We start from the raw sequence: 12,248 nt of genomic DNA on the forward strand, positions 1-12,248 counted from the left end.
GGGGAACACTAGTTCCTAGTCATCAGGTATCTTCACGTAGTTTCGGCATATCAGGAACACACGGCATTCCTATGTCACTATGTACCCTACCACGCCTGAAGACAAGGCCTGCGATTCTGTTAGCGTAGCAGACAAACAAATCAGCTCTGCGAATGCACATACTTCAAATTAACAAAACCACAGTATTATTCTCATGTAAGCATTTTAATAGCTACCGAGCGATGGTGTAATATGGCTCCGAAAGAAGTCCAAATGCTATCTATTCGTGGCCTACATGAAATGATATTTTAATGTTCCTCTGTTGCTCAACTCCACCTGTGGGTCGGCGCATAGCGTTAATATCTCCGCAGAATCCAACATACATTCACTCAAGGTGCTCTCGCTCGACTTGGTATTCGAGATGCGCACAGGTCTTGGGACATTCCTGTAGGGGCCAAAGCTTATCGCGCATTCATACGAAATACTTTCCCCCCTACTTTCTTCAATTCCAGTTACTCCTGACTATTAGAAACAACATAAATCAATCTTTTGAACTTATATATTTAACTTTTTAAAGTATGGAGTCGTGTCATCAGTTTACCTGTACCCCATCGCTTCCAAAATGGACTCGCCCATGCCAAACGTCTTAGAGTTTCCGGGGGCAGGAAGTTAGAGACGATTGACTTTCTTGTGGCCTTTCTGTTAGAAAAACTAGTAAATACCATGCTCCGCGTGTGAAATGGTTGATGTGTGTCACGTGACGGTTTCAACAGGTGTGGTAAGTCTCTCAATGAACGACACCCGACACTAGCAAAGGCAGATCACGGGCGAAATTGTAGAGTTCATGCGCTCAAGGCGATATTCAAAGACAATGTCAAGAGGCACGTAAACTAGCAGTGTTGAGAACAAGTCATTGGCCATTAATTGTTTCCATCGTTACGCACAGACCTTGTGTGCATGACGTTTGAAGATTGATGACATCACACTAGTCGAGTTAACACCGATTTCATCCAATTGAGGTCCCGTGATGGCGAGAAGAGCAAGCGACAAGAAGTGGCGTTTAAAGATTGAAAAGTTGGAATACATCGACAGAGAAGACTCGGTGAGTTGAATTCATGATCAGCTGATTCACGTATTCGTGATATGATGATGTTTTTGTGAAGGTTTTGTTAACATGGACATTGTTACTTGAGGTAGGAATATCAGGCGGTCGAAGTATTCGTTTTGCACGGGCCAGACGTTCGCCGGTCAGCTGAGTTCACGGGGTCAGCGTGACCTACACGTTTGATGCCAGTTTTGGAAAGGGTTCTAAAATATGGACAATATTTTCTGTTAATTTCTTTCAAAAAGCTTCGTCCATCAACAAAACACTTTAGCTGAAATTAATATATACTACCCATCAAAAGTTAGGACACCAGTGAAAATGTTGCCACTTACTTAAGTCAGCAATTTGAAACTAGATTTTGTTCACATACGTGATGTTTTCACATGCTTTTCAGTAATTTGATGCATGATCCTCTTGCAATTCATCTGCGTAGGGTTTGCAGTTGGTTCCCACAATCTAGTGGAGAAATTCATCTTCCATGTAACCAAATGTATATATGTAACATATAGTGATTGTATAAAGAGAATCTATTTTTTCGATGGGTAGTATATTTTAATGCCAGATCAGGAGGTGGTTGATGAGAACATGTATCCATTCTTAGTAAATTAGTGTGGGAGGGGGAACCTTATGTATTTCGAAAGACAGTTAAGCAACATGAGTTATATCGGATGTCATTTTTGTTGAAAACATAGATTATAAGCCATTTTCTCTGTCTGACCAAGCAAAAGGTTTCAATTATGTTTCATAAACTATGTCACAATCAGACTCCCTTAAGCCATCTTTGTGGATCTGTGTTTGTTAGGGGTGAGTTAGGCGTGTGGTGTAAGGCACCCCTGAACCCTCCATCTTGATCTCTGTTTTAACTGAAGTTATAGGTTTGTGATTGTGTAATGCTGCACTCAGCAAGTATTGCAGCTATATGTCTGTTGTGCTGGTTATCAAAATCTGGCTTGACTCTCAATTCAGAACAGTCAAATACTTAACAGTTCTGTAACATTCATTTACATACAAGGGCTACTTCACCCTCCCAACTCTACAGGTGAGAGTGTCCTAGGAGTGGGGTAGCGGATATTTCGTCTGTCCGGTTGTCTTTCCATCCAGCTGTATTTCACACCATCCATCCATTTCTCCCTGGAGACTAATGTTCTAAAAATATTTTGGATTAAGAACGCAGTTTCTCACACTGATGTTAATGGACTTGATCTGTTAGTGGATAAAATGTAATGCTGACAAGGAAAAACTAATGTATTACGAAAAAATGAAAATTATCATGAAATTAGCCTATGAATGAAATCTTCAATGATTAATGTTTACTGTTTGTCAGTCCTGCCCCGTGTGATTCTTTATTGCTTGTGACTATAAAATCATAGATTGCAGAAAGTCGTTCATCTATCATCGTTATTTGAAATACCAGGCTGCCTGACGGCCTCTGGAAGGATATTTTGAACAAAGTGTGCCAGATTCTCAAATTCACCTGCCCGAGAGTTGGGTTAAAATTTAGATATGTACATGAAGGTATTTTGTAGGCAGGTAAGTTTTGGCAGAGACCATATAATAGATTTTACATCTAACCAGCCCTGTCCCAGATAGCATTCATAGTTGGTCCAACATTGACCCAATGTTTGCCAGTATTGGGCCAATGTCTGCCAACACTGAAATTTGGGGGAGTTTCATACCCTGCTATTATTTACCATGTTTAAGTGTACTTATTTCCAGGCAATTTTTGCCTATCTAAAATTAGGATGGAAATAGTTTTTCAATGATTTAGAATTCACACAGTTTAGATCAAGAAACGAAGCCACTTATCAATCAGGATAATGAAAGCTACAAAACAGGTCTACTTGTATGATTTAACAAAAAAACTAATCTTCAAAGATAGAGCTGCACTTTAATTGTACAGCATGCAGGTGTTTCTGATCAACTCATATTTCCATCTGCAAGGTGCTTGTGAATGAGATCATGTACGTCAACGTTATTATAAACATAGCCACAGTTACAGATCCAGCTTGTGTCCCTCAGCAGCCATCTTGAATTTCTGCCAATTACCTAACTTTTCATTAGCAGCTATTTTGAGACGACTTGTTTGTCCTTACCAGTTTCAGGTTTAGTTCAGTTTTGAACTGTGAGTCATTGTGTGTGAATTTTATTGTTCTAAAATTGAAATTCCAATTTGAATTGTTTCGTCTTTGTTCACCTGAGAACAAGAGCTATATCTGTTGGGGTAAAAATGGCCACAGATTAGGAAGTGCAGGACTGTTTGGGAACTTTTTAACATTAATCTAGTTTTCTGAAGCAGCTGTACCTAATAAGTTGCAGGATGAAGTGGAAGGAGATTTCTATTTTCTGTATGATGGTTTCCTGAGCTTTATCTTGATATCAGTCTGAGGAACTTCATCTGTTGTTGTCTTGATTTTATAATCAGGAATCATAGAGATTGACATGCTGATGTTATTCAGCCCGTTTGCTGCAAATATTTGTAGAAATTCCAAATTTGGAATCTGTAATTTCTGTTGTTATTTTGATAAAACTAGTGAGTTAGTGTGTGAGTATGGTTTTATGCTGATTTTCGCAATATTCCAGCAATATCATTGCAGTGGACACCCCAAAAATGTTCTTCACACTTTGTACCCATGTGGGGAATTGAACCCGGGTCTTCAGCATGACAAGCGAAATGGAAGAAAAGTAATCAACAGGAATATCCTGTACTATAGTCATGAATTAATCAAGAGGACTAAATATACTTGAAACATTAGTCATGTCATATTCCCAAATTATGGATTCTTGTATTGACAAAATTGTAGGCACACTAACTCTGAGCTCTAACCCACTCAGCCACCACAGCTTGCACGAAAGCTTAAAAAAAAATGTTACAGTATAATCTTGTATTATTTTAGAAATATGTAATGAATATTCATGTTTAAAGTGTTATTTGTGTTGATTAACCTCTTTTCTCAATATGTCTTTAAGGGGCACAAAGTTCAACTCCCTATAGTCAGAATGATTAATGTATGAAATGCATAACAGAAACTGAGTCATGGCATTTCAATAATGATATTAACCAGTGTTAACATATCAAATATCACTTTCACTTTTCAACCAACAATGAGATCAGTGTCTTGCTTTTGAACCTTTTTAGCCAATAGTATACAAACAGCTTATGTAATATTGTTGGGAATCAGAAACCAGATCCATTATCTATTTTCAGAGGACTTGTGGTGAATGATTATCAATTTTTATCGAAATCTATACACTTTATTTAATCACCAATGTTAAGTTTTTTTCCCCAAGGTTTTGCTATTTATTGTTTTTTTTTATAACTAATATTGTCACACAATGAAATACATACCCGCATGCGGGAAAGATACTGAAATAGTAATTAAAGAATGAAAGTGGTTAAAATTTTACAATCCACATAGCTTTACGATTTTGAGCACATGTTATTTGTGAATATTCATCAAATTTAATGATTAGTTTACTTCATTCAAGTGTGTTATGCTAAAACGTCAAAATTCTGATTTAATTGAAAAAAGGTTTTTGCAAGTGATCATCATTTTTAATCCTTCTAGTGATCTATTGCCGATTATTTTTGATCATCGGAATGACATGTGGTGTAGTGGATAGAGCACCTATCCAGATGACGACTGTTGGTGTTTGATCTCTTGGCTGGCTTCCAAATCTGTAAGGAATTTTGCTTGTTACTACCCTGCCTGGCTCTTGACATAAGTAAGTATATGGTGTCTTAGTAGGGGTAGCCATGTTAGAATAGGCAGATGTCCAGATTAGCTTGAGCATACACTGTTAAGCATGCCACACACATGCCCCTTCCCCAACCAGTGCACCCACACACACCCATGCACCCAACCATGCATGTATACATGCATCCACAGGGACTTGTATCGCGATACAAGTCCCTGTGCATGCATCAACACACATGTGCAATTATGTGCACACACCCTGCTCCTGCCCCACCCCACCCCCCACCCCCCCCACCCCACCCCCCTTACCCCCAACATTTCCCCCCCACAAACATATAATCAAATCTGGTCCAGACAATTCAGTGGATGTCACTATACGATACGATGACAGAGCGTCTGTTTATGTCTAAAAAATAATGATGAAATCAGGTGCTTGTGAAAAGGTGAGCCTATTCTACCCCACAAACCACCGGTCATTTTCTCATTTTGAGTTTTGCATTCTACCAGTGACACTTTACGTACTGACTGACTTACTCACGGTGAAAGACATTCCAAGGGTTCTTCTGCTCTTTTGGCAAATTTTTGGCTTTTGTTTCAACAGCACCCATAATGATTTTAAAGGGGCACTAATGCGGAGCAATTTCCGTGGACTGGTGTAAACTTTTGTTATTGTTTATCTCCCGTGCGAACCCGGATGATATCCCAGAATTCGTGACTGGTTCGTGACCTCTGCTGCGCAGTCCTTGTGTGCAATTGATAGTTTAATAATAGACAGATCAACTAAGGTGAAGTCATTTTTACTTCATTACAAATTGTGAAAACAAATGAAACACTTTGAAGGTGAATCATCTGCCAGTGATATATATAGTAAAAAACTATTAGGACGGAAAAATAGGGAAGCCAATGTACGTCTCTATATTTTGTCTCATAACTCTAATTAGTTTATTGTATAATTGTATGATTTTGAAAATTACTAAAAGAACACACGGTCTGCTTATACTTATAGTACATTTCTAACATGACAGCAACATTTATACATTGTATCAGGGATACCGTACCTCTGTATAGACTCCCTGATTGTATAGACTGCCAATATGGATCCTATTTCACATACATACGCGATCTATAGATTCTGCTGAATGCTACAACAAATAAATTAAAACAAAATGCAAATAATGAATGTAAAACAGACTAATTTTATAGCAACAATGTCAGGATACTACCTTGTTCAGGAATGTATTCATCAATATCCACGTAAACGAAATCGTATTCCATTCATCTGCAGCTGGTAAATAATCCTGCTTTGTGTCGTGTGTCTTTCAACAGTCTAATTTACGAAAAAGTAACACATCGTTTCACATTGGCGAAAAACTGATAAACCTCTCATTGGTCACCCAAGATACCACACCTGGCAACTAATTGTATGATGTCCGCCATTCTAAGTAATTTAGTTAACCAATAATGAGCAATCAATCAATCAACGCAAGGGTGGTTAATTCTTTGAAGAGAGGATGTTGTTTTTACACTCGCACTTTATGACAGGGTGTAGTCAGTATGAATTAGTACATCTACACACACTGCCTTTTGACAAATCTGCTGTAGAAGATAAAAGTAATTAATTAATCAGTGTGTTATCGGTTAATCCTTTGATCAATGTTTGTTTTTGTAACTCAGCTGTTAAACCCTCTTGCATCACATACATGCACATATTACATAACATACAATACATTTGCCATCACAGACCTTAATTTATAATGTTGAGTACACCAGACAGGAGAAATGCCAAATGGGAACCTTTGTTGAGTAACCGAAGTGATGGTACTACTAATTATACCAGTTATAAATTCATGAACTGACCATCCAAAGAATGATGACAAATAACACGTGTAGGTTTACACCATCAAATGCGAGTTACAGCAAGGAAGATGTAATCTCTGTGTCGCATGCAGCCTGAAAACACCTATGGGCCGAAACTGTTTTGAGGATATCAACAGAACTTCGTTACATAAGGAATACATACAGGTATTTGCTGTGTACTTGGGTAAATAGGTGTAATAAGTTGGGTTTTTTTATGTAAGAAAATTTTCAGATTTCTCTACCAAAGGCAAAGTCATCGTTTTTAGTTTACGAATTCAAATAAATCAACTGTGTGTTTTTATTATCATAAATAATAAACCAGGGTAGCTACCATAGCTACCAAAATTTACGTATGATATTTGCTATCACAGCTGAACTAACACTCAAAACTACCTAAATATAAAGCTTTGCCATCTTTCGGACTGAAACAAATGGCTTGCTACGTGCCTGTAGACATCATATTTTCATGTAACATGATTAAATATCAAGGTTAGAAATAGGATCAAATTGGATCAGTAACTATACCATCCAAGCATCCGAAAAAAACTACACTGCTGGGATATTTTGTTACGATCAGACAAGGAATACTGTGGATATTTTTAAATAATGGCATATGATGGGCATCCGGCCTCTTGACTGTTTAGGTGAAGAAATTCTGCTAATATGGACAGGAACCCAGTCCCTTTGTCCGTCACGGTCGAGGGAGCGGGCACTGACCAATTTGCAGTTTGGTTTCGTAATTAGACCGTTGGCGAGAAACATTATTCGCTCCGCATCAGTGCCCCTTTAAAGTTGTCATCCCAGTAGACAACAATTGTGTCTCGCATACAAAATCTGAGAACATACAGTTACATTCACCACGATTGTTAAGTATCACACAGTGTAGACTTCCAAATGTTACCAGCCTGAAATGAATTTGATCAGACCAGACACGAAGATATTGTGAATTTACTTAGAACACCTATATTTTTCACCAGACCATCGGACAAGACAGCTGTAAATTTAGACTAAAAAATCTAGCCCCTCCCAACAAAATGGCCATAGACCACAATGTATTTATTTATAAACCTACTGGATAATAACACTGTTGATAGTGAGATCTTTGATGGCACAGAGCATGATGGCACAACGATACTCTGTAAGCAATTTTCCTATCCAAAATAATCTATGTCTAACTCCTAGAACAGTTATGTTAAGTTTACGAGAACAGTCTGGTTCCAGTCAGCCATATTCTCTACCACCAGACATTTAGGATGAGCCCTGTTATTATAATGTCGGTGTGGTCACAGACAGTCTTTACTTGATGAAGATCTAAGATTGATTTGGGGATACTTTGTTGTAATCATGAGGTCGTTATGTTCCTGGTTTTATTATATAATTTTATCATTTTTATATTTTAATGATGCCTGGAAGGAGAAAGAACGACCAGCTTGTCTTTGAGTGGTGTTCTGAGGGAGGTGCTGATTTAATAACATGGATGATTAAATGTGGGAGATATTTTGGTTTATGTTGCATGTCGTGTTTGAAAACCATGAAGTGTCTGAAGTGAAATCATTACGATGAAGTGAGGCACTCTAAGAATAATCATGATATCAAGTAGATGCAATCCTTGGGTTTATATTAACACACCTGCAAAGAATTTTGGTCAAAACAAATGTCTCAGGAACATATTTGTCATAAGGGCGAAATAAGGAGTGGTTGGTTTTTTGTCCTTTTTGAGTGGTATTCCAAGTTACGATTTGGACCATTCTAATAACATTGGGGTTGAGAGTGAATGAGTGAGTTTAGTGTTATATATGCCAGCAATATCACTGTGGAGGACACCAGAAATAGGTTCACACATTGTACCCATGTGGGGAATTGAAACTGGGTCTTCATCATTGTGGACAAACATTTTAATCACAGAGCCACATTGGTTGAAAAGTAACCTGAGCTTTTGGCATGACAAGACCCATGAAGATCCCGAGGCAGAATAGGCTTTCAGCAACCCATGCTTGCCATAAAAGGCAACTATGCCTGTCGTAAGAGGCGACTAACAGTATTGGGTGGTCAGGCTCGTTGACTTGGTTGACACGTCATTGGTTCCCAGTTGCGCAGATTGATGCTCATGTTGTTGATCAGTGGATTGTCTGGTCCAGACTCTGCCATATATCTGGAATATTGCAGAGTGCGGTAAAAAACTAAACTCACTCACTCACTTTGGCATGATAAACAAGTGCTAGTACCCTCTCAACTGATGACACCTGTGACGATGCGGGTTAGAATATTGATCGTCATTAACCATGCTTGTCGTAAGAGGCAACTTATGGGAATGGATGGTCAGGCTTGCTAACTTGGTTGACATGTCATCGGTTCCCAGTTGTGTAGATTGATGTTCATGTTGTTGATCACTGGATTGTCTGGTCCAGACTCAATTATTTACAGACTGTTGCCTTTGGATGGAATATTGCTAAACTCACTCACTCTGGATGATGGAAGATCAGATCCTGTTTTTAATTGTGAAAAGGTAGTTTTAGTGCAATAAATTACATATTTAAGTGATTAAATCTGTGAGGTTGAATATCTTTCTTATAACTTCAACAGTGTGTTCTTTGACACTGACAATTTCTCTTTTTCAACAAGCAGAATTCTAGTGCTTGTTGGCCAGTCGTTTTATGGACAAGTGTAAGGAGAGATTGAAAACTACGACAGAAATAAATGTGCATTCTGATATTGTTGGATGTTTAAAAAATTATGTTTTAGGAAGGTGCTTACCTCACAATATTATTAACCCAAAATATAAACTTACAAGAACATTTGTTTATTGTTTTTTTATGCCCTGTATGCACTTTATAAATTGCCATGTATAAATTACTTTTAATATCAAGAAAGAAAATTACTTTGTCTGGTAATTATATTATTATTTATTTGTTCCCTGTCTTTAGGATTTCTGAGGACAAAGATCTGTAAAACAAGAAATAAAATTGCTTTGGCTTAACTAAAGTCAAATTGTTTTGGCTTATCCATTTCAGATAAATATTCCATTTTTTACTGAAATCAAGAAAATGTAAAACACTGACAGCCCAGTGATATATGTTTAAGTGGGTAGGTGTGAAGTATTTGATAATACTGATAGCTAGCTGAATTTGTTAATGAAATTAGTGTGAGAAAAGAGATAAAGGGAAATAGTCTTCCAAGACCCGTGTAAAGAAAAGGAAAGGAAGTTCTATGGATAGTCAGCTTCCTTGCAATAAGTGAGATGTTTTGGTGTAGGTACCAACACTGTTGTCAAAGCCAGTGATAGTACCTACACAGGAATGTTGCATTCATTGCAATAAAGACGTTGACTATTTGTTGAACTTCACCAAAACAACTTCTAAAATGCCTTTCAAAGAAGTTCTCCCTTTGGAGGGGTGACATGGGTAACCTCATCCTCTGTGGCACCGCATGTGCTGAGTTGCAGCCCCAGTATGCCAGCTTCACAGTTTTTCTGTAAGTTTGGTTCGGTGGCCATCAGGAGTGGGCAATAATACTTGTTGACTGATATGTTGCAATTTGATCATCACAGTACAATGTATAGCAGTACACTTTTCGTGATCCAGTTCTCCTGATGGGCAGTGTCCATGACCATGATTGAAATTTGTGTGATTTGTATTTCCTTGATATTACTATACGTTAGTAGTTTTGAGAATGTTTATTGGTCATAAAATTGCTTTAGCAAGTCCTTTAAACCATGTAAATAAAAGAAATAATTGGTAATGGCACTCATTGTAAGGATTAATAAAGCAAATGCTGCAGCAGATGCTTTTTCTTGAGTTCCAAACCTCAGAGCGAAGTATTCAATTTGTTCATTTTCAATTGATCTCTTGTACAATCACATCTTAGTCAGTTGCACCGTTCAAAGAAAGGAAACAGTAATTTCAATACCTTGACCATGTGTTACACTTTTACAATATTTTGCAATAATGTCAAATATCACAACATATTGCAATACATATTGCAATACGGCGATGGATATCACAATATTTTGCAATACATATTGCAATACGCCAACAGATATCACAATATTTGCAGTACATATTGCAATACGCCAACAGATATCACAATATTTTGCAATGCATATTGAAATATGCAGACAGATATCACTACATATCACAATACATATTGTAATACGCCAATAGATATCACAACATATTGCAATACATATTGCAAAATGCCAACAGATATCACAATACATTGCAATACATATTGAAATATGCTGACAGATATCTCAATATATTGTAATGCATATTGTAATGCGCCAACAGATATCACAACATATCGCAATACATGTTGCAATATGCTAACAGATATCACAATGTTTTGCAGGACATTGCAATACGACAACAGATATCACAATATTTTGCAATACATATTGAAATACGCAGACAGATATCACAACATATCACAATACATATTAAAAAGCCAACAGATATCACAACATATGGCAATACATATTGCAAAATGCCAACAGATATCACAATATTTTGCAATACATATTGCAATACGCTGACAGATATCACAATATATTGCAATACATATTGCAACATGCCCACAGATATCACAATATACCACCACAGGAAAATTTTGGCAATACAGCCCTAGTAGTCATTGGAATGGTTCCTGTCATTTAAAGGGAAGTAACTCCTGGAGACATATGGGTTTACATTGCAGGGCATGTGTCTTGATTGGGCAGAATGGATTTTGTTCTGCTATCACTACAAATAGCTGTAAATTGCTGATGTGATAGTGAGCAGTAATCACTCAATCACCGTCACGCATACAATACTCAAGACAGACGTTGGTGTTTTTCTTGTCAAAAAGTCAGTTGTCTGGAAAATCAACACAACATAGCTTAAATGATTAAGTATGTCAAACAGACATTGATCCATAAATGTATGAAAAAAATGCATGACAGGTGAAAACTTTGGTTAGTCTGTGTATCTGTTGTTTCTCAGAAAAACAGATTCTCAGGTTCTCCATTAATTATATATTATAATATATAGCAGTTACATAGATAGTTACATCAGTTTCACAGAAACATTTGTTAGTGTGATATATGGCTGAGGGTAAATTTGATGAGGACTGAGTGAGTGTACTTTTGCACCCCTTTAAGCAATATTCCAAAAAAAATCATTGTGAGGCACACCAGAAATAGGCTTAACACTTTGTACCCATGTGGGGAATCGAACCCAGGTCTTTAACATGACAAGCGAACACTTTAACCTCAAGGCTACCTCACCCCTCACCCCCACTTATGATGGAGTACATTGGTCAGTTTCGTACATTCCAGAATCCTTGTAGTGAGAAGAATAAGTCATGTGCACAGGGCTTGCTCACTTGGTTGACATGTCATCAGTTCCCAATTGTGCAGGTCAGTGCTCATGCTGTTGATCACTGGATTGTCCTGTCCAGACTTGATTATATGCAGACCACCACCATAGAGCTGGAATATTGCTGAGTGCAGCATTTAACTAAACTCACTCACTCACTCACTCACTCACTCACTCACTCACTCACTCACTCACTCACTCACAGGCAAGGGTTGAAAGAGAGCGAGTTCCTCTACTGTCTAATTGTGTGACAGGCAAGGG

The 12,248-nt window shown here is 37.6% G+C and overlaps 1 protein-coding gene across 1 annotated transcript in view; it reads left to right on the top strand.

Annotated features, from left to right (window-relative positions):
* The first annotated feature begins 613 nt into the window (after positions 1-613).
* LOC137273360 (regulator of G-protein signaling 3-like) overlaps positions 614-12,248 on the top strand; it is a 157,525-nt gene continuing 145,890 nt past the window's right edge. The window contains exon 1 of the mRNA XM_067805970.1: positions 614-1,081. Coding sequence (XP_067662071.1) covers positions 1,007-1,081 — 75 coding nt within the window. The 5' untranslated portion in view covers positions 614-1,006. The remainder of the gene's footprint in view (positions 1,082-12,248) is intronic.

Source organism: Haliotis asinina, chromosome 2, assembly GCF_037392515.1.
Source record: "Haliotis asinina isolate JCU_RB_2024 chromosome 2, JCU_Hal_asi_v2, whole genome shotgun sequence".
NCBI lineage: Eukaryota > Metazoa > Mollusca > Gastropoda > Lepetellida > Haliotidae > Haliotis > Haliotis asinina.